This window comes from Phacochoerus africanus, chromosome 2, assembly GCF_016906955.1.
Source record: "Phacochoerus africanus isolate WHEZ1 chromosome 2, ROS_Pafr_v1, whole genome shotgun sequence".
NCBI lineage: Eukaryota > Metazoa > Chordata > Mammalia > Artiodactyla > Suidae > Phacochoerus > Phacochoerus africanus.
Window position 1 is genome coordinate 150,321,467 of NC_062545.1, and position 23,272 is coordinate 150,344,738.

Sequence of the window (23,272 nt, forward strand, 5' to 3'; positions counted from 1 at the left end):
AAACTAAGAACGTTCTCCTATTTTACCAACCTAACAAAAAGTAATAGCAATAGTAATTCTCAAGTATTGTCTAACATCCAGCCTGTATTCAAGTTTACTTTTTATGGAGTCTGGAGCTAAAACGGGTTTGAACATGTCTGCTGTGGACGATTGTAGCCATTGGTGGAAGACGTAATTGTGTTAAGTAATCTTTGTAGTGAACCACACAGGGCCCAGTGAATATGTAGGTGTTATTATTTAGCCATTTCGAATGTAACTTCCTATACTACTGTTTCATCCTTTTGAGCTTATTAAACCAAATAGTGTCACTGCAAGTGACTGGGTATCTTTGGGTACTGCACTGATATTCATTCATTTATTTAACTATTATTAATAATAATAATAATACCAATTAGGTATTTTGACAAGGGGCTAAACATTGTACTTTGTACTTTTTTATAAGGTTAATTTAAACCTTATAAAATGCTGTAATATAGTTATCATTACCATCATTTACATTTAAAAAGTGAAGAAATGGACCAAAGAACTGTGAGGTTAAGACACCGGCTCAGGGTCACTCAGCCAATCCCCATGAGCAGCAGAGCTGGATTTGGATCTTGGGTTACTCCCTCAAAGCTCTGGGCCCTGGACCATCTCTGACAGTGGTGGATGCCCACTCCCAGCTTGGCTCTGGGCTGGCATCAGCGTCAACGGTGTTTGGTGAGCCTGCCTTCACTAGTGTGATGCCTGACACATGAGTGACAGATTCTAGGAGCTGTGATTGTAGCACGTCCAGACGTGCACTGGGATAGGGCCAGGGGAGTGCAGCGTGCAGGGGGACCTGGTCACAGGGTGAAGGGGGTCAGGAAAGGCCTCTTAGAAGGACCATACCTGAGAAAGTGGACGGTGGGTGGAAACAACACATGGGAGGGCCCTGCGGTACGAGTGATCGTGCATCCACTCGGCTGTGGGGCAGGTGTGCTGCCATGGGTACAGGCATGAGACCCCAGCAGGACAGGGCTTAGGCCTGCAAGAGCCCAGAGGGGAGTTTGGGCCTCATGTTAAGGGTGGGAAGAGCCTGTGAAGGGTTGATGCCCCAGAGAGGCCACCCAGCGCTGTGCTTGGGAAGATGACTTTTGTTTGAAATGAAGGTGAGCCTGTGGATTCAAGTGTGAATTGGAGGCGCAGCCACCAGGATGCTGGGGCTCCTCCTGGATCTTTCGCTCTGAAGGCTGATCCCAGAGAGATCCCTGGCTTCCCTGGGGAGACGGGCCACCTTTGCCAAGGCAGGTCCTCACTTCCCTTCCTTTATGCTGCTGCTGTTTTCTGTGCGGCTGCACTTTCTTCCGACTTCCGGGCCCCTTGGAACCAAGGCTGTTGCTTAGTTACCTGAGCCCTTAGGTTCCATCAGTGGCCTGGCGCCCAGTAGGCTCTCAGTAGTTGTGATGAAACCCTGTTAACTCGCCCCTCGGGCAGAACTGTGGGGCTCACACTGGGAATCCTCAGGGGAGAGGGTGTGGGACGTTGTTGGTCTATGATCATCAGCTTTGTGACAGGGCTTTGACCTGGATCCCGACCCTGCTGGGCTGGTTCTGGAAGGAGTTACTGTTGGGCAGGTGGGATTCTTGGGGTCCTCGGGCTGTTTCACAGGATCACCAGGGGACATGTCAGGAAGTGACTTTTCTGTCTTGTGTTAGGTCCAAGACACAGTTCCCAGGGTCCTCACTTACAGAAAGGATTTATTAGTTGAAACATTTACCCACAGATTAAGTTTATCCCAAATCCAGTGGCTATAAGCAATCCTGAGAAAGTGAACTCTTTTCATTTGTGCTGTGCAGGAGTAAGAAGAAAGACTGTCTGTATGGCAGCGCCCATACGTATGTATATTTAGACCTTGTGCTTTATTTATGCTGTCACATAACTACTTCTTAAGTTTAGCTACATATTTTATTTTCAAAACTTTTGTATTTTGCACTTCCTCAAACCCTTCCTTAGCTTCATTATAATGCATTTTATGCTAGGAGCTCAGATTTATATTTTCTCTAACATTTTACTTTTCCCTCTTCTTATAATTATAATTAAATTACTTAACTTTTAAAAAATGAAATTTATTTTGAAAATTACATAGGGTGTTTTAAAGAAGTAACTTCAGGGAGTTCCTGCTGTGGCACAGTGGGCTAAGGATCCAGCATTGTCTCTGGGGTGGCTCGCGTTCCATCTCTGGCCTGGGAACTTCCATATGCTGAGAGTGTGGCCCCGCAAAAAAAATGTAGCTTCAAACTGTTGGTTACATCCCTGTGAGAAACACACACACACATACACAGTGAGAGATGCATTGGAAATCTATTTTAAAACCCTAATCAGCAAGCCTAATTTTATGCTTAAACAATTAAATTACAGGCTTGTCTGGCAAGTTCCCAGTTACAGCCTTGGAAAAAGTTTGTAATACAATAACAGAACTGTGGTTCATTACAGGCAAAATATGACTCAGATGGGGCTGCACTTTCTGTGTGTACGTATATGGGTGGACATGTCATATGTCGGTGGGGACACCCGTGTGTGCATTTTCTCTCCCCTCTACCTCCTGATATGTATGTTGCTGGAAGACTTACTTTGCTCACTCTGGTATCAGTAAGAAGCTAGCATTTATGACAACACTTTGTAAGGCTAGTTATTGTTAGGTCAGTGTGTTCAGGAGGAGTGGGGACACCCGGCTGCACTTGGCCGACCTTGGTCTGTGAGAGTGAAATGGGACAGCTTAGTACCAGGATGAACTTGGCTGAAACTGCCAAGTGCGACACTGTCACAGGGTGTTTGGATGGAACCCCTCACTGCCAAGGCCCCCATCAGAGTGAAGAAACCATGGAGACCTTCCCGGCTCCCGGAGGCTGGGAGTTTTCCTAAAGGTTGGCAGAGCCAGCCGGTCGGTGCTATGGGTTAGGGGCTGATAAAGTCCCTGTAAGTCTTCTAACTGGGTGGCCATCCCTGGTGCATTTTCACGTTGGAGGTTCTGATGAACTTTGTTCTTTTTGGGAAAAGAAGTGATGACTCTTCTCTTAAATAGTAGTTTTTGCCTGCCACTGAAAAGAAAGATCACGAAGATCTGTTGATTCGGCTGTGGACTAAGAAGACTGTTGTGAGGAATTCCTTTTTGGCTGTTTCTATAAAGGTTTGCAAGAAACTTCATGAGTCGACTGTGGGCTTCAGGAAGGGGGCCACTTAATGGCCTCATTCAAGTGGAGCCAGTTTTGTTGATTTTATGATTTCCTTAAGATAATAGGGTTTTGAGCTTAAATAGTGATTACTCTCATGATATTTTTCCGTTTTTCCATTTTTATATTTCCCCCCTCCAAATATTTTTAAGTTCTTTAAGAAGATACGTAGTTCTCACAGGGATTTACAGCAGGGCTTAGGGCTGAAAGATGGGGTGGGCAGAGAAGTGGAAAACAAGACAGGAAGGGGCTTGTGCTGATTCACAGGCGCCGTTAATGCGCCGGAGTGAGGATTTTCCTGTAAATGCAGGGCCCTGCTGGCTTTGGGTGAAGCTTTTAAGCTAGTTTTGCAGGAAGGCCGAATAAGAGATGAAAACTGTACTCTCTAGTGTTTGGGTTTCTGGAGGGGAAGTGTCTAGGCTTTGGCTGGGGCGCTGGGGGCATTGGGGAATCAGGAGCTTGACATATCAAGGCTGTAATGAGGAAACGGGATGTGGATTTCTCTGGTAGTAAAGACGGCAGTGCCAAGCCTTTTTAAATGTGCAGAAGAGTCTGAGTGCCCCCCTTTACCTGCCGCGTGCAAAGAAGGGCCGGCAGTGCCGTTGCATCCTTTGGGTGTGCCTGGATGCTGGAGGTGGCCTCCAGGATCGTGACTGTGGCGGGGGCTGTGCTCACATTGGACCCTCCTTGCCCTTTTCTCTGGGCCTTCAGGCCAGCCGACCCGGGCTGCCTGGCAGGGGAAGCGAAGCTCCATTGGGCAGCCTTCGTATTGTCTGTGGACCGTACTCTGCACTGTGATGGTCAATCTGGGTGGCACTTGGAGGAGGTGCTTGCCAGGGGCTTTGGTGTCGCATGACTTCCCCCTGGCCTTTTCTGACTGCCTGGGTGTGAGGGATACCTCCTGAAATTCACGTGACTGGTAACAGCTGGATGTTGCGCTACACCTGGACGCCTTGGAGGTGGGGTCTCTGTGTGGATCCCTGGAGCAGCCTCTGGCTCTGAGGGTGTTAACTCTCTGTGGCCCCCAGGAGTGCCCAGAATGGCAGGGTGTAGCAGATAAGAAAGGAACAAACTGGCCAGAGTGCATTTTTGGCGATTTGAACAAGTTCTCTTACTTGAAAAATGTGTTTTCTTTTCCAAGTTGCCTTTCATGAGCCTTAGCTAGCTGAGTGTTCATGCTTCGTGACTCTTGTCTTCGTGGCTGGGTTTTGAATATGCAATTCCCTTGAACTGGAGAACTTCTGACATTTAACATCCTTGATGAGCTGACTTGGTGGTCCAGTGGAGTCTGTGGAATGACTTCAGAGCCACCAGTTTCTTGTGTTTTAGTTTTTTTTTTTTTCCCTGTGCACTTACTCTTCTTTAAACTCGGAAGATTTTTGTACTCAGATTATATTACTAAATTAAGTGTAAATGGTATGTTTTAGTTATACTTTTGTATATGAAAGCAACTTTAGCATTTGGGGGGAATGAAAGAAGCCCTGAGATAGAAGGGGATGCACGCAGATAGATCATTTCTCTCATAAAATCATCATAAATAGTATGTAGCTTTGCAAGACAGCTTGAGAAACTCAATTAGCTTGAATTGTCACGAAGCTGTTCTCGTTAACCTCCTTTGTTTATCTGGCTTTAGGGAGACTTTTGTTTGTTTATTTTGGGGGGAGTTTCCTGTCTCACACCTCTTTCCTTCCTCCTCTGTCCTGGGGTGTGGCTTTGGGGGGGTGGTGATAGCTGGCAGGGTGGCTCTACCCACTGGTGTGAAGGGAAGAATAGTCTGACTGCAGCCATGTCTCCTGCTTCTTTCCAGAGTTTGCTGCTCAGGCTGTTTTGGTTTCCTGAGGTGCCTGAGAAACTTACTAGCATGGGGCTTTCTCTAAAGATGTTTGAGAATACTTGATCTGAGTGAGATGTCTGCCCCTTGTGGGGTCTCTGGGAGGAGGGCTTTGTAAAGGGCAGAGGGTTTGTTGTATTTTTAGGAGGTGTCTGTCCCAGATGATAGAGTGGAGGAATAGATTGTCATCTGCTAGCAACCCGTGGGGGTGTTTGGGAGACTCCCCCTTCCACCATCAGTATACTTTTCTGTGTCTGCTCCAGGGAAAACATGGCAGGTGGGACCACCAAGAGCAAATAGGGACGTGCTGCCTAGCCCTTTTGGGGACAGAGCCTTTTGTCTTCAAACATATGATGTGCGCTATATGCTACTGCTTCTCAACTGGAAACACATGACTTCTTTAGGTCTTGTAACTAAATAGGAGTTCTTAGTGTGTATGAGGTTGGAAGTTTGTAAAAAAAACAAAAACCAACCAAACAAAAAAACGTGGCTTCCTTTCTACATGTTACAGCTTTTTTCAAAAAGAAAATCTGCCCATCTGGGCGCCTCTCTGCACAAGTCTGGAGCCTCCAACAGTAGGGAGACCTTCAGAATCATTAACTCAATTACTTCTGTTTAGAGATAAGAAGGTAAACAGATGGGCCCTGGGGGCCTGTGTGTGGCTCTGTCTCTTTCTAACCCGTCCCAATATGGTCCAGCCTCTCACATCCCTTCTGGTGGGCTTATTGTTTCCTTGATTCTCCTTATCACTAGTCAGATGGAAATTGCTGTGATAGCTACTTTTCAGCAAGTACTGTTTTGGGCTCATATGGTGGTTTACAGGCGTCAGAGTACGCTCTCCCACAGCGCAGATGGGTGCCTGATGTGTGCCAGGCACAGCGCCGTGCACCCCCCATCCACCTCACCTTTGCCTATGCGCAGGTGAGGGACAGGCCCAGCATCTGAAGGATCAGCCCAAACCAGAGCCAGCTCCTTGTCCTCCAGAGGGTGGACAGGCGTGAAAGTGGCAGTGACTACACAGTGTGACACCTGCTACCATCGAGCTCAGACCTCCTCTCCCCCCGGGGGAAGGTGCTGCTGTGGCCATCCCACCTGTGGAGAAAGGGGGAGGCTGCATGATTTCCGAGGTCAAAGGTGTCCTGCATGGGAACTGGGACTCAGCCCTGTGGCCAGATCTTCAAGGGTGTTTGGGGACAGAGCAGGGAGGGGGCACAGGAGAGAAAGGACAGGATCAGGTGCGGGGGGGTGGGGGGGCATTGTGAGGCAGGTGAAGAGGCCCTTGTCCCCAGGCCCTCTTCTGTCCTGTGTTCCTCACACTCTCTCAAACCCTCTCACCACGGTCTCTCCTTAAAAGAGTTGACATCTTTGTTAAAAAATTGTTTCCATGCACAATCATTTACAATTAGTTATTTTAATGATTTAGCATGCAATTATTATCTGTAATTAATTGTTCAGTTATTGTTTTAAAGGAAAGCAGCTGCTTGTAGCCCATTGAAACTTTTGTAGATGCTTCTCTGGTTGGTTGGGATAGGTATTTTGAGGGAGGGATGTGCAAATTGCTGGCAGTGGATGTTGCTGGGTTCCTGTGTAAGCGTGAAAACACGTCCCTAAGATCTCCTGTCCTTTTGGTTTCAGGTGCCTGCTGCTGCCAGCCATGCTTTCCAGGTAGGATATGCACGACCTCGGGGCAGGTGCACCTCTGCAGCCCGGAAGCAGGAGGCTCACCTGAAAATGGAGCGATAAGACGCCCTCCAGCAGGCCTGAGTGACCCAGAGCCCTCGTCGCCGAGATGGACCGCACCCGGGAGGCTGAGATGGAGCTTAGAAGGGGCCCCAGCCCCACCAGGGCCAGCAGGAGCCCCGAGGCGGACGGGGACAGGGCCCTGAGTCACAGCTGCTGCATCTGTGGCAAGAGCTTTCCTTTCCAGAGCTCCCTGTCCCAGCACATGCGCAAGCACACGGGGGAGAAGCCCTACAAGTGCCCGTACTGTGACCACCGGGCTTCCCAGAAGGGCAACCTGAAGATCCACATCCGCAGCCACCGCACAGGAACCTTGATCCAGGGCCACGAGCCCGAGGCTGGCGAGACGCGCGTGTCCGAGGGTCTGGACGGCTGCGCCAGTCCCACGAAGAGCACCTCGGCCTGCAACAGGATCCTGAATGGCGCCACCCAGGTGGACAACGGCAAGATCCTGCTGAGGAGCAGCAAGAAGGAGACAGAGGGGATGGCGTGCGCCACCGAGGAGGGCAGGGCGGCGGCTTCGGTGACCGGGCAGTGCTCCTTCTGCAAGAGCAAGTTCGAGCGCAAGAAGGACCTGGAGCAGCACGTGCACCAGGCGCACAAGCCCTTCAAATGCCGGCTGTGCAGCTATGTGACCCTGCGGGAGGAATCCCTGCTGAGCCACATTGAGAAGGACCACATCACAGCGCAGGGGCCGCGGGGTGAGGCTGAGGTGGAGAACTGCAAGCCCGAGCTGCCCCCGGGTGAGTTCCCCTGCGAGGTGTGCGGCCAGGCCTTCAGCCAGACCTGGTTCCTGAAGGCGCACATGAAGAAGCACAGGGGCTCCTTCGACCACGGCTGCCACATCTGCGGCCGGCGGTTCAAGGAGCCTTGGTTCCTGAAGAACCACATGAAGGCGCATGGCCCGAAGGCGGGGAGCAAGAACAAGCCCCGGAGCGAGCTGGACCCCGTCGCCACCATCAACGATGTGGTGCAGGAGGAGGTGATCGTGGCCGGCCTGTCCCTCTACGAAGTCTGCACCAAGTGCGGGAACCTGTTTACAAACCTGGACAGCTTGAACGCGCACAACGCCATCCACCGACGGGTGGAGGCCGGCCGGCCGCGCGCCCCGGCCTCGGAGGGCGCCCCCGACTCCCAGCAGCTCTTCCTTCAGTGCCTGAACCTGCGCCCGGCGACCGGCGCGCCCGCCCACGGGCAGGCCGGGCGGCGCGTGGCTGAGCTGGACCCGGTCAACAGCTACCAGGCCTGGCAGCTGGCCACCAGAGGCAAGGTGGCCGAGCCGGCCGAGTACCTCAAGTACGCGGCGTGGGACGAAGCGCTGGCAGGGGACGTGGCCTTCGACAAGGAGCGGCGCGAGTTCATCCTGGTGAGCCAGGAGAAACGCAAGCGTGAGCCCGAGCCCGGCGCGCCGGGACCCCCGCGCAAGAGGGCGGGAGCGCCCGGGGACCCTGCGCCTGGGCCCCTGGACCCCCGGCCGGCCGCGCGTGCCAGCCGCCGCGCAGCTGCCCCTGCCGGCCACAGCAAGTCGTCCGAGTGTTTCGAGTGCGGCAAGATCTTCCGCACCTACCACCAAATGGTGCTGCACTCGCGCGTGCACCGGCGCGCGCGCCGCCACCGCGAAGGCCCTGGGGAGCGCGTGCCCCGCGCCCGCTGCGGTTCTCTCAGCGAGGGCGACTCGGCCTCGCAGCCCAGCAGCCCTGGCTCAGCCTGCGCCGCTGTCGACTCCCCGGGCTCCGGCCTGGCGGATGAGGCCGCCGATGAAAGCGGAGAGGAGGGTACAGCCCACTCTGCACCAGGTGAGCGTGTGCGCCCGGCTGGTCCCGGCGCAGGTAGGGTGGGCTCAGGTTGCCCAGGTACCCGCAGCTCTGTGCCTGGGTCGCCCTTGCCTAGGTAGCCCGTGTCCAGGTGGCTCGGGCTCAGGTAGTCCTATGCCGGGGCAGTCCCACACCCAAGTGGTCCAGGCTCAGGAAGCCCTTGCCCAGGTATGTCACACTCAGGTAGCCCAGGCTCAGTTAGCCCTGTAGCCAGATAGCCCTGTGCCTGGGTTGCCCTAAACCCAGGAAGTCCAGGACCCATAGAGCACAGCCAGGTGGCCCAGGCCAGGGAGTTCTGGAGCCCAGGTCACCCGTGCTCAGGTAGCTGAGGCTCAGTCAGCCCTGTCCCTCGGTGGTCTGACACCCTGGTTGGCCAGGACCACATAGTCCTGGTGCTAAGGTGGCCCTGTGCTTGGGTACCCTTTCCCAGGTGTCCGAGGCTCACGTAATTGTGGCTTAGGTAGCCTGGCTCTCAGGTATTCTACACCCACTGTGTATCTGGAGCTCTGGCTGGTGGGTGCAGATCCCGCCCCCTGTCAGCTCCACTTCAGTCTCCTGTTTGCTGATTGCCAGTAGCATTTGCATAAATTAACACCATTAGCTCTTGAGGTGATGGTCTCCCTGGTGCACCAGTCATTTCTGAGCCAATAATGGGAGATGGATCCCCTCCTTCTCTGCAGTCCCCACCCAGCTCCCTCACCCTCAGCTGGCACACACTCCCTTTCCTCTGCTCCCTCCTTGCAGCAGACAGCTGGGTAAAAGACAAACTTCAACTTGTGTGCAGTTATAATTAATCTCCTTGGATTCAAGTAACCCTGTGGATTTAGAGATGGCTAATTGGAACCAGATTACTTTCCAAATTGCAGCTATGTAAATATTTAAATATGCTTGGCCAACTTTGTTTTCATCATTTTCCTATTTTTTAAAATAAATTTTAAACATTTTGATATTTTCTTCATTATTTTTTGTTTTGGGTAATTCTTTTAAGTGGAGGGTGATGTTTCGGTTTCATACTTGTGACTTTCTTCACATAGCCAGGAATGTTTTTCTCTTCTTCCTGAAAATTGGTTAATGGATGTTGCTTTTACTGAAGGGTCAGAGATGATAGAAACCCAGGTGCTTCAGCCGGGCTTTTATTTTCCGTAGTGAGGAAAACCACCCCTGTGCATGTCTTATTAAAAAAAAAGCCAATAAGTATGTGTTATATTTCCCTTATTAAACATTTATCCACTTCTCCTGAGCAGTTTGATTATAGGTTTATGTGGTATGTATAATGTGAGCATCTGATATCACGAATATGTATGGAGTCAGTAAAAGTGTAGAAAGAATTTGTTTCTCTGATCCTGGAGGGCATTCTGTGCTGAATTTGCACAAACATATATGTGGGAAAATGAAAAATAACACATCATGTATGCATCAGCTTGTATTTTGTATTTCATTCCTTAATCATTTAAGTGGGAAGGAGCAGGACAATATACTGTTATCTGAAAATGCCCCATTTGTGAGCTTTTTTGGATTCTTCTAACAGCTGGTCATATAAAACCTGGGGAACCCAATTGTGTCCCCTGGGTGGCATTTTTAAGATGAGTTCTTGGTTTCCCTTTTGAAAAATACTGACAACAATAGATTTTACTGGTCAGATTTCAGTAATACAATGGTTGCATTTTGGAGTACATTGCATGAAATATTACACTGGCCATCATTTTTTTTTTTTTTTACGTTGAAGACTAATATTTTTAATTTTGGGGAAAGCTCTTGAGCTTTCTTTCTGTCTATTAGGATGGCAGTGAAATGATGAATAATAAGCTAATCCAATGGTGCTTTCAAAGTCAAGATGTTGGAAAGATCAAATTTCAGTCACTCTCAACTGGAATTTACTTTTTTTTCCTTCTCAGGTTCATTAAATTTTAGAGATTATCATTTACTTCTTAATGAGATTATATGTATTTTCTGTATATGTAATCTACTTTTTGAGAAATTTTGGTACCTGAGATGATTCCATAACAAGATTCTATGTGGTAGTGAGTTTTAACAAGTTGACAGCAGAATATTGTAGCTTACGGAGAAACTGTAGCAGAAGGAATTTATGGCATGACAGTGGCATAAAATGCTGAAGAACATTGTAGGTCTGCCGTGAGTCACTTTTTGTAAACCCAAAGGACAGTGTCTTTCCTCTTAAAAACACAAGTTTTATATCATAATAGGGTTTTAATGCTCTAGCCGGCATTGAATTGCTGCCCTGTGGATGCCCCTTAAGGAGAGAGATGCGTTCTGTGGATTTAATACTCACGAAATTGAGTATTTTGGGATTGGCAAGACCTTGGGAATGGCTACTTTGGAAAAGCAAATGGATATTTTGAATCCTCTATTTTGATCTACAGCGAGCCTTTCTTTTGTTAAAAAACACATTCAGCTTTGGAAAATAACTTGCCTTTCATATCACTGAATGATTACTTAGATCTTTAAACATTTAAATGATGCTAAACTCTCATAGAAACTGGATGGGATGACTGGTTAAAATTATGAGAGGAAACAGGTAGAAGTTGAGAGACAAAAGTTCATACCAGTTCTCAGAAGGATGCATTTGGCTACTTGTGGTAGCGAAGTTGACGTTAGAATTTAGATCTTTGTGACCAGTTAAGTCCTCATTGTGCCATAATTTTCCTTAAAGATTTTTTTCATGTCCAGGAGTGGATTTGAATGCTGCTTCTGGATCTAGAGATGATTTGCATTATCAGATTAATGGAAAGAAACTCCATTTTTAATTTTTTTTTGTGGAACATTCTTTGTTGAGTGTTGCCTTCTACTCCTTGGGAAAGCACTGATTATAACACTACCTTTATTTCCACGTAAGACCAGGTTCCAGCTGCCCTCATTACTGACTTAAAATAGTCTAAGAAAAAAGTTGTGAATAAAATTCAATACCTAAAATGTGTTACTGAGCTAGGTTTAAGTCTTCATTGAGAAACTGGCACCTATAGAAAGTACGTGTTTGGGAGTTTGTATCGTGATGCATCGGAAATGAATCCGATTAGGAACCATGAGGTTTCGGGTTTGATCCCTGGCTTTGCTCAGTGGGCCATAAGCTGTGGTGTAGGTTGCAGCTCGAATCTGACATTGCTGTGGCTCTGGTGTAGGCTGGAGGATACAGCTCCAATTAGACCCCTAGCCTGGAAACGTCCATATGCCGCGGGTGCGGCCCTAAAAAGACAAAAAGACAAAAAAAAAAAAGAAGAAGAAGTATATGTTTGGAGTTCACAAAAATCATTCTAATTAGGGAAGAGGGGCATCAAAAGGGAATGTAATCGAGATTTGTAAAAATTAACATTTTCAAACCCCACACAGAGTCAGGGCATTCAGAGGTTCACTAAGGGCAGGAGAATATAGCTTCATAGGTGAACAGGCCAAAGTGGCAGGAACTCTGCTCAGAAAGTGCTGGGGGGACCTAGGAAGGATGGAAGATGCTGAGCGTGTCTTGAGGGATTGAGTTCACAAGGTCCCTGGGCTGTTCTATGTGGGGCCTTTGGGAGAAGCCTGACCTCATGTTGGGGGGCCCCCGCTTGATGCAAAACCTGTTTCTTCTGTTTATCTGTGTGTCACTTTTGCTAAAACTTAGATGACTACCCTTGGTTTTTATTTTTTATTGAAGTGTAATTGCTTTACAATATTATATTAGTTTCAGGTATACAATATAATGATTCAGTATTTTTCTGAAGAGTTATTACAGATAATGGCTGTATTTCCCTTGGATTTAACTGTCTTTTGTAGTTCCAACCTGTATCACATCAAATTCATAGTCTATTGAACCCACCCTCTCTCTGTATCTGGATAGTGTCTGTAACTTAATTGGTAGTAGAGCCCCAGGTTTTGAAATTGCAAATATAAAATTGTGAATATTTTACTGTTCTTAACTGACAAAGATAGCAAACAGTATGGTTCAACTTAATAGAGTAAAAAGTTCTTAAACCAAATACGTAGTCTGAAGAATTAAGGAGAGGGTTTTCAGAATTTAAAAAAATATATATAGTCAAGGGAAAGAAAGATCGTTAGAAGGAAGAAATGGGTTTATTTTAGAAAGCTTCGATTTTCTTATATTTCTCTGTTGCTGTCTCCCTGCAGGCCAACACTCTCAGATATTACAGCTCATTTTATTTCTGTCCCAATTGAAAGAAGAGCCACAGTGTTCTGTGTATCAAATGTTGGGCACATGCTTTGAGACTGACCAGTTGTCCATGTTGGTGGTGGGTGAGGCTGGCCAGGCTGTGGTCACCCAGTTCCCAAAAAGGTTAATCAGCCATTTTTTTTTCTTTATTCTTTTTCTTTTTCTGGCTAGAACACTGGACAGTCATGAGAATAACTGAAGGAGAAAATGCTGTTACATGCCCTCCCATTGTAGCAGCTTTGGTTGAATGTAGCTAATGAAAGTTAAAGTGTGGAGTGTAGGGTGGGCTGGGGAAGGGGTGTTTGCAGTGGTGGTGGGACCTGCTAGGATGGGAAGCTTTAGTTGCTACTTATTCTTAGCATGTACTTGGGGCTAGAGCAGAAGGAACTCTAAAGGGACACACTCTCCCCATCATCCTTCTGGCCAGGTCTGCGCAGGGTGAGTGTGTCCTGAGCTGGGAAGCTGGGACCTGCTTGCCGGGCCCCCCTTGCCCCCTGGGTCCCGTCTCAGATGCCCCGCGATGGGCAAAGACTTTTGTCTGAACTCAGAACTTCATCAGCGGCCCCAACAAGAGGCTAGAAATAGCACCCCAAAGAAAGGTGTTGGGCATCAAGGAGACAGAAACACAGTAAATGAGGCAAGGGAAGTTCTGCATGTGGATGGGAAACAGAACACATATGACTATGGAGACGCAAGGCAGGCACAGCTGGGAACAAGCCTGAATGTGAATTGAACCTCCAGGGGCCCGGGCTAAGGCAGGGCTTGTCCTGAGGGGATCAGTCCTAAACGGTACCCAGGGCCTGTTCAAAAGGAGCCTACAGAATTGGTGCAGGTGAAGGCAGGAGGCCAGCTCTGCTTGGACACTGTTCACTCCGGCTCTTAGCCTAGCTTCCCCATCACGCCAGTGGCCAGAGGTGCATCTTGAGTGGTGCCTGGTAAACGTCCACATGCGGCTTGCTCGGCCGCTCATGATGCTGGCACAGGTGCCAGGCTGCGTGTGAGATGCGCTGTGCCAGGTGCCTGTGAGAGTCTGGGGCACAGGACTGGGACAGGGCCCGGTGAGAAGGGGGCTCAAGACAGTGGCGATGAAGACGAAGGGAGAGCAGGTCGACTCCAGATTGAGAAGAGGGGCCACAAATTGCGACAGGTCCTTTAAGCAGACCGTGAGGGTGACACCACCCTTAGTGTTTTATACTGTACTGAACACTGACAAATTTAGCTGGGAATAAAGTGAGAATTGAAAATCTTTATATTAATTCTTATTCAGTATAAATATGCAGTGAAGTTCTTTAAGAAAAAAAATATTCAGATGCACTTGACAGCCGCCTGCAGAATGCCCTCTGGTTTAGTCGGCATCTTAGCAACCAGAACCAGCCTCCGTCAGCGCGTGCACGGAGACGACGTTAATTGTCCATGTGGCACTGTGATCCCCTGGTGTGCCTCTGCATCATCAAAAGAAGATTGAATTACGAGGAGAGTAGCGCCTTCGAAGTGTGGTTTGTTGTATTCTGATTCTTCCAACATTGATCATCTGTGCGTGGCGGGCGTGCTGATATTTGCCTGGACAGAATGTTGCACCCTCAGCCTTCCAGAATGAATTTATTACGCCGTGAACTGGTCAGACTCTGGAGATTAGACTTGGTTTTCTCTCTCTTGCTGAGAGAGACACGAAAGGTCCACATCCTCAGGGTTGTGAGACAGATACCGTTCAGACACTTTGGTTTATTTGCAAAATGCGAACACTCGATTTGTTTTCTCTCTGTCTCTTTCACACAAAATAGAACTATAGATTTAGAGCTGGTAGGGAGCTGGGGGGTGTTTGGGCTGCCTGAGTTGTAGCAGTGAGGAAGCCAGGGTGCAGGGGAGTCGTCGTCACTTGCCTGGAGCCACTGGTGTGTTTATTGTCCAAGGACAGTGTAGTTGGTAAAAGGCACAGGAGGCAGGTCTCCAGGTTGTAGGTCTCCTTTTGCAATAACTCTCAGTGTGCCTCCAGTGGGCTCCTCAACCCCTACACGTCGGCTTCCGAGGTTGCCATAGAGGACCAGTATCCGAGCCACCAGGGTCATGGCCACTGCATTCCCTGTATGGTGGCTGGCATGGCTTGGGCATCCTGTTCACACAGCTCCTATAGACACTGGGGTAAACACCAGAACCGGGGTCCACAGGGTCCATGTCCCAGCCCAGGAAAGTGTCTTTCCTGGCTTGTCACGTGAGAGGCAGAAGCCTGTGGTCCCCGTACAGGGCTCCAGATCCCCAGTATGCAGTCGCACCCACCCAGAGGCTGCTGAGATGGAGGCCGCCCTGCTGTGCTCCGCAGAAGCCGATCCCCAAGAGGGTGGGATTCTCATCTCCTATAACCAGGAGGCAGCTCGCGGTGAACATGGAGTGGGCGTTATCTGAAGGCGAAATGAATGATCTTCCTGGATTCCAGTGAAACTGCATGGGCTGTGTGTACAGTCTTATTGGATGTGACAGCTTTGCAGTCACTTCCCTCTCTGCTTCCTATCTTCAGTTCTGTTATTATTTCAGTCCCACTGGCCTGCTGGCTTTAGCTTTCTCATCTGCAGTGTGGAGGGTGCTGGCTGCAATTTTCAGCTCCTTCCCCGTGGTTCACATGTCAGCTTTGCCATTTTGTTATGAAGGGAAACTTGGGTTCCTCGCTTCAGACGTGAGCTTGTGACTTCTGATGTGACGTGTAAGACCCTCTTTTCTAGATGTTCTCCATCAGTGGTGAGTGGAAACAACCGGATTTGGTCTCTTGAGGTATGGCCTTACACATCAAGAGGTGGATTGAACTGATTTTGCTTCTGAAGTGTTGCTTGCTCATCAGCAGGGGGCACGTGCCTGTCAGCTCTGAGGGAAGTTGACCCCGGGCTGTGGAAGTGAATTTCACACCTGCTGAGCTGGGGTCCGACCCTGAGATGGTGTCATGTCCCAGCTGTCCTAGACACACGTTACTCCAGCCAGCACTGACATCCCTGCCCTGTTCATGATCCTAGGCATGATCATGAACCTGGGGTGATGCATCTGACTGCACCCCCTTCTTTGTACCAGTTGTTGAAAGTGCAGATTCGGGCATGTGGCTGTTCTACTCACCCTTTGATGCTGCCATTGAAAGGCGAGGACTTGCAGCGCCTCACGCTGGCTTCCTAGGACCACAGCCATGGCCTCACCTTCAACTTCACTGCACCCCCGAATGCCCTGCTCACAGCTGCCCATTGACCCTCCCCTGGCCTGAGCACCATGTTTTGACACCACTCTCTCTGGAGACTGGGACTCCCTCCTGCCTAGACTCTCGCTTCCGGGCCTTGACACTCTGTTCCTGGAATTTGGGCATCTTAGTTTCACGGCATCGGCTTCGTGCCACACATGACCGTATATCCCTCTCGTGGAACTGTGCTCTGGGCGGGCAAGGCCCGCTTGTCCATTCTGACCTCCCTGGTGATCCTGACCTCACAGTAGCTGGCAACCCCTCCTGGAGGCTGTTTGGGTCCATCCTCTGTCTGCAGTGGCCCCAAGGAGAGTGTGGCATCTTGTTTGTGGGGGAGTGGTGCCCAGGAGAGCGGGGATGGTCCCTTGTTTTATCATCTGTCTGGTCCCCACATCATCTGTAACCATAGCAACAGCTAGTAACAGTAGCAGTGCCTCAAACAACAGTGTTTAATGTGAACATCTTGTGCTTCCACCCAGTTTCTGAGTTGAAAGGGCTGTATGAATGGAAAATAATATCCTGGCCTTTTTGGATGGGCTGGAGTTGATGTTTGGGCTGAGGTTTGGTGGGTTCAGGATTCTGGGAAGGTGCTCCTTGTGGCTTCTGGCCCTGAGTGTCTCGTGTTGGTACGGTGATTGGCATCCATGTCCTGGGCCTCTTTATGAACCTGTATTGCTGTGGAGAAGCAGGAAAGGGCTCAGCCGCTTCTGCTGCTGGATGGCCGAGAGCGGGTAGCAAGCTGTCAACTCCCACCTCATCTACATCCATGGCCAGCTTCCCAGGAAGCAGTGGCTCAGGTCCCTGTGGGTTTCCCACTCACTACCAGGGTCCCCATGCCTGGCGGCTGTAGAAGGAGTAGAGCCTGGGGCCCAGGATGCCACCTCCTCCTGACTGCCCTGGAGTGTAGGGGCCACATGACCCCACCTGCAGCTGGGCCGGTCCCTGCCTTGGCCTAGGGCTGTGTCGGGAGGGAGGAGGGGCCTGATGGGGCGCATTCAGTGTAGGACACAGCTTAGGTGCTTCAGGGCTCAGCACTGAGGCAGAGTGAGGGGTTGTGGGGGTTGTGAGGGGACAGCATGGGGACAGTGTGGGGCACTGGCCTCGGGAGCCCTTGCTCCTTCCAGGGGAAATCTGGGGGCACGGAGGCTGAAAGCTGTGGAGACCACATGCCTTTGCCACAGCCCTGGAGTCCTTCCTTCTGAGAATGCAGTTCTGCCTGTTCCCACCATGGCCCAGCCCACCGGGAATCGGAATTTCACAGCCCTGCCCGTGACCTCGAAAGCACATGCACTCAGGGCTGAGGCTTCCCCTTCTTCCAGAATGTGCTGTCCTCATTGGGCACCTCCTGGTCTGGCTGACTAGATACTGTGCGTGCTGTTCCGTTTGTATCTTCCTCGGTTTGAGTGTTTGCTGTGGGTACGCATAATTATTTAGTTGGCGGAAATTCTCTTTTTTTCAGAGGATTTATTTGAGAAATATATTTTGGTGTATGTATCACTGGCACAAGTTCCTAATTTTTCATTTGTGAGTTTAGTTTTTTAAAAATCTAGAGTTCCTGGAGTTCCTGTCGTGGCTCAGTGGTTAACAAATCTGACTAGGAACCATGAGGTTGTGGGTTCGATCCCTGGCCTTGCTCAGTGGGTTAAGGATCTGGCGTTGCCGTGAGCTGTGGTGTGGGCCGCAGACGTGGCTCAGATCCCAAGTTGCTGTGACTCTGGTGTAGGCCGGTGGCTACAGCTCCGATTCGACCCCTAGCCTGGGAACCTCCCATGTGCCATGGAAGCAGCCCTAGAAAAGGCAAAAAGACCAAAAAAAAAAATGAAGTTCTCGTCGTGGCTCAGTGGAAAAGAATCTGACTAGCATCCATAAGGATGCATGTTCCATCTCTGGCCTTGCTGAATGGGATAAGGATCTGTTGCTGTGAGCTGTGGTGTAGGTCGAAGACTCAGCTCAGATCCCACATTGCTGTGGCTGTGGTGTAGGCCAGCGGCCATAGCTCTGATTCAACCCCTACCCTGGGAACCTCCATATGCTGCAGGTGTAGCCCTAAAGAGACAAAAATAAATAAATAAATAAAAATAAAAATCTTTTTATTTTTCTTAATTTCCTATACGCCGGACCTAATCTGAGGCTGGTTTTTCAGAAAACCTTTGTAGGCTGCTGGTATGATCCAGTATTTGCATACACAGTTTGCGTAATCCTTAGGATATGAAAACGGATTGAGGTTTCAGTTCTGTATTTTACTAGAGATATTCTTCTCTGGATTAAAGGTTAGAAGGTCATACTTTCATTGCTGGAATTTTACCTGTATCTGTGTGGGGGGTCAGGGTTATCACAACTGCTTAAAGGATGCCTCACCTTCTGTTTTATTTACAAAGGCAGCTGCTGACTTGAGAGAAGTATTTTCGCAGATTAGTAAGACATTTGGGCTAACTGCTAGCTGCCAAGTGTGTTCTCTCAGCAGTGTGCCAGATCTGAGTATTACTCATGTTCTTTTTTCGAACTCCAGAATAATTACTTTCAGCACTGTGAATAAACTGTTTTCCAGTTTCACTATGATTACTCTTTTCATTTAATAATCTAATTGGTTTCTGAACTATATCACCTAAAATGGTAATCCGGTGGTACTCTGATGATAGGTTGGCCAGCCACCAGAAGATGTCGTGCCTGAATCTAATACCTCTGAAACCTGCAAGGGATAGTGATTTTCTCCAAGATCACAAGGTCAGGTTGTTCCTGCAGGTGATAATCCAGCGATCAAATCTTTTATTATTGGACTGGACTGTTGGAGAACTTCCTTTTTGATATTGGAATGTCAGTCATGTGTCCAGTCTGACTGCTAGGCACTGCAATGGCCTTGATTTAAAACTTGTCTGTGACATCATGGGTTTTTAAAAAATTGTTTTCTGCAGACTTCATGAGATAAGATTTACATGGATTATTCTGGTATTGGAGTCGAAGTGCATAAAACACTTGGTGGATTAAACATTTTCCTTTTTAAGAAATAGGACTTGGTGCTGTTTTTTTCAAAAATGATGAAATTTGGTAGGGCAGGGCCGTGACATTGAAAACAGATGTGAAACCCTTAAAACCTGTTTTTTCTTGGAAAGCTCTTTGGCCGACAGGGGAGCATCAGTAACAGCCTCACGCTATCACCCACAGGTGACTTACAGAGTTCCTGAATTTCAGGTGTGAAGAAAGGAGTTGCAGCTTCCTGATTGGGGCAGTTTTGGACACTCTGAACATGAGGTTCTGGACAGGATGTGTGTTATCCCAATGAGAAAAAAAGAGTCTCTGCGGTTTCCATGGTGACAGCCTCCTCAGCACTTAGGAACAGATTCTTGGTGTTGTTTTGAAAGCCCAGCTATGGAAGGGCATGGTGCTGGGGATGAGTTAGGAAGAGGTAAATTGCCTGTGTGGGGCTGCCTCGAAGCTGGACTGTACAGGACAGACATCCGATTCTTTGATTCCTTTTAAATCTACCCATTTCTTTTCCATTCTGGGTCAGAATTTCTCAGGTTTTCTTTCTTGAGTCAGAGGTTTTTTTCTTAGAGTTGAAAGGTCTGGTGTTTGGGGGGGTTGTTGTAAATTCGTAGAGGTTTTCAGAGTAGAGGCACACCTGGAAGCTTCCCAGAGCAGGTGGAGAAGGGGGTAAGGGGCTGGTGTTTTCCTGCCTGCCATCCTGCGGTCCAGATGGCCCACTCCTACACAGCTGGCCTTGGTCATCAGCCCCCTCTTCCTGTTTAGCCCTTTGGCCCCCTTTGCTCCTCTTCCTTTCAGATGGAAAGAGGGGGAAGGAAACTGGCAGCAGGTCTCATCCGGCACCCTGCACATGAGGCCAGGCATGATGTTGGGGAGCAGGGGGCTTCTGTGGCGGTCCGTCCAGCCTCAGAGGATATCTGTACTTGGTGTTCTCTCTTTGTCCCCAGCCAGAGACAGACTCCCAGACTGTGACAGTTGGACACCGGTGTGCCTGGAACGCATTGCTGTGACTCTGCCCTTGTCATCCCCACAGATTTGCCTTCTTTGGAAGCCCCCAGTCCCTCTTCCCTTGCTGCCTCCGAATGTGTCACTTCTCAGTTCCTTCAGATGTCCTGGGGTTAGGGAGGGCCTTCCAGGGCAAGGTTAGGGTCCCCCAAGCCTCTTCTTCTTGCCTCAGGGCTATCACCGCCCCCCCAGCTCTTCTGCCCCCAGGTGAGGAGGTGAGGGGCCAAGGCCTCTTAGAGGGTACCTGGTCCCTATGCCGATGACTGATTCTGGAGCTGCATCCCTGGCCCCATGGGTGGGGAGTAGTGATGGAGGTAAAGGAACAAGAGCTCACGTTCCTCCAGCTGGGCTGGCCCGGGCACCCAATTTTAGAATTCTCTTCATTCTTTGCAAAATGGACAAGTCTTTTGTGAATACATGTTGAACAACCCCAATTTTGTAGTGGGGCTTCCCCTCCTTGGCAGCTCAGCAGACTTTTACTTTGCATCCGAGGTCTTTTTTTTTTTTTTTTTTTTTTTTAAGGGCAGCACCCACGGCATACGGAAGTTCCCAGTCTAGGGATCAACTTGGAGCTACAGCTGCCAGCCTACACCACAACTGCAGCAACATGGGATCCAAGCCACAGATCTGCCACCTACACCACAGCTCGTGGCAAAGCTGGATCCTTCACCCACTGAGCGAGGCCAGGAATTGAGCCCGAATCCTCATGGATCCTCGTTGGGTTCGTAACCCTCTGCGCTCCAACAGGAATTCCCCCTCGTTGGGTTCGTAACCCTCTGCGCTCCAACAGGAATTCCCCTGAGGTTTTTAAAGAGCATTTGCATACGTGGTATATATGTGTACATATTTTTTTTCTTGTTTTGATATTTAATAAGATCACTTTATTTGTATTTTTGTGCAATTTGCTTTTCCAGCAAACATCGAGTGTTGGAAACCTCCATGTGCAGAGTGCCTCAGCCTCCCTCCCAACCCGCTGAAAAGGGAATGGGGTCACACTTAATTTGCCTGTTGTTGGACATGGAAGGTTTCTCCCAGGTTTCATTACAGATAGAGCCATAGTAGATTGGCTGAGAAGACTTAGGAGAATTTCATGATCGATTTCTTTAATGAAATTGCTGCTTTGAGGGATCTGCACATTTTATGTTCCAGGAGATTCTGTCAAATTGACTGTCATATCTTCATATCCACCAGCAGTTTATGAGCGGGTCCTTTGTCCCAGGCCTTAAACCATTCTGGGTGTTATACATGATCTGTAGTCACTGCCAAAAAAGGAGAAATGCTTTATTTTTATTGCTTTAATCTCCATTTTTTATGGTTTCTGGGAGACTAAGCATAGTATCATGTTTGCTGGCCATTGGTATTTCTCGTGTCATTTACCTGTTTGTGCACTTTGCACATTTTTATAATTTTATTAATTTACAGGAACTCTTTATGTATTGTGGCCATGAGTCTTTCTTTGTTAGCTTTAAGGACTCTCTCCCAGTTTTCCATTTGATTTTTGACTTTATAAAGTCTTTTACTGTAGAAGTTCTAAAAAGTCAGTATTGTCATTTTTTTCCCTTGTGGTTCTTCGGTTTTACACTCAACTTAGAAAAGCATCTCCTTCCCTACTGTTAAAATATTTTCATTGAATGAAGTGAGTCTGCTTTATTACATTTACTGTATTTAGATTGCTTTAAGCATGTGGGACTTCTAATGTATTTCATGAGGCCTTTTCATATTTTGTCCATATTGGGCTCTAGTTTTTTCCAACATAATTTATTCAGTCATCAGTGTTTTCTCCTCTGGCTTGAGGTACTAACCTTATTATATACGACTGTCCATGTGCTGCCCTCTTTGCCCAGCATCTGAAGGCATGGTAAACCATTCTAACCCAGTGGGGTATGGATGTTTGTCTCAAATTCATATGGAGAGCCTGAGGTTTAGGGATTCAAGGAAACTTTCTCAAGATGTACCAATTGTAGGTCTTGAAGCCAAGTGACTGCAGATGTCAAGAGTTGGACAGAAGGCAGGTGGGACGGTTGGAAGGGAGGGTGGGGACTGCCCTGCACCTGCTAAAGCTGGGTGCCTTCTCTCCTTGGCTCCTGGATGTCCCGCCGGTCCCCTCCCCAGCTGTGTTCTGCCCCACAGCCCAGCCCAGCCCCGCAGCAGGCCTGGGGAGGTGGGGAGGGCCTCTGAGCATCTGCCCAGAGAGGGTGCAGGAGTGAGGTGCTGCTGGCAGGTACCCTCTAGACAGGAGGGACCTTTGGCGTCACTGAGGCCACGGGAGGTCCTATCACAGTAGAGACTGCTCTTTTGTTAACTGCATGCCCTGTGGTATGGGTCCTTTGAGGGTAATAATGCTTTCTCCTCCATTTTCCATGAATGCATTTGGTTCTGCTCCGTAAATGAATAACTACATATACGTGATTAGTAATTTTCTTCTTGATTGGCATTTACATCAGCATTTGCATGTTTTTTGGGGACCATGCAGCTAACTCACACAGTGCTTCCTTTGAAGTCATATATGTAAATAATGTGTCTGTTTAGAGGAGAACACATTAGAGGTTTAGAAAATAAAAAACACAGGATGCCTGTTAAATTTGTTAACTTTCAGCTACACATCAAATATATTTTTTTGGTATATGTATGTTCCATGTAATGTGTGAGATATACTTATGCTAAAAGTTACTTGTAGGTCTGGAATTCAGATTTCCTGGCTGCCTTGTGTGTTAGCTGGTAGGAGTCTCTGGGTAAATCTTTTGGCTGGTGGTTATTTTAGGGCACCGAGGAAGTGTCTGGTCTTGTTTCCCGGCCTGCCAGTTGGCCTATTTAGCAGCAGTCTGGTTACTACTAGACCAGGCAGAGATGCTGTGACCTCACATGTGAAAGAATGAAGGATGATTAGCTGAGGGAGAGAAGGGGAGGGTCTTCTGGGGGAACTGCCCTCCTTCTGTAGTTTACATGTGTTAATGCTTTAAACATGTGCTTTAGCCCTCCTGAGGGTCAGAGCAGTGCCGGTGGAAGAAAAGATTCCAGAGAAAAACAAAAGTTGCCTTTCATCTGTTTGCTTGATGGGAAAAAAAAAAAAATCTTAGCATTTTTCTGGGACAGCAATGTTCCGCAGAGTTTCTGAAGTCAGGACGATGGGACACATCTGAGTGTGCTGTACAACATGCAGGGACCGTGTCTTTGAAACTTCCTGAAATATGTCTTAGAGAATGACGCTTCGAGGGCTGCCTCTCTGGCACAGACATCCATCATCAGAGTGGAAAGTTCTGTTGTCTTTGGAATGTAGGTGGAGTCTGTGGGCCATCTCTTAGGATGGTGCTCTTTCGTGGTGGGGTGGCAGGATTC

General features: G+C 48.6%; 1 protein-coding gene across 4 annotated transcripts in view; it reads left to right on the forward strand.

Moving 5' to 3' along the window:
- ZNF516 (zinc finger protein 516) overlaps window positions 1-23,272 on the forward strand; it is a 117,432-nt gene that overhangs the window by 42,592 nt on the left and 51,568 nt on the right. For all 4 annotated transcript variants that reach the window (XM_047766937.1, XM_047766938.1, XM_047766936.1 and 1 more), the window contains exon 2: window positions 6,658-8,558. In XM_047766937.1, coding sequence (XP_047622893.1) covers window positions 6,812-8,558 — 1,747 coding nt within the window. In that variant the 5' untranslated portion in view covers window positions 6,658-6,811. The remainder of the gene's footprint in view (window positions 1-6,657; window positions 8,559-23,272) is intronic.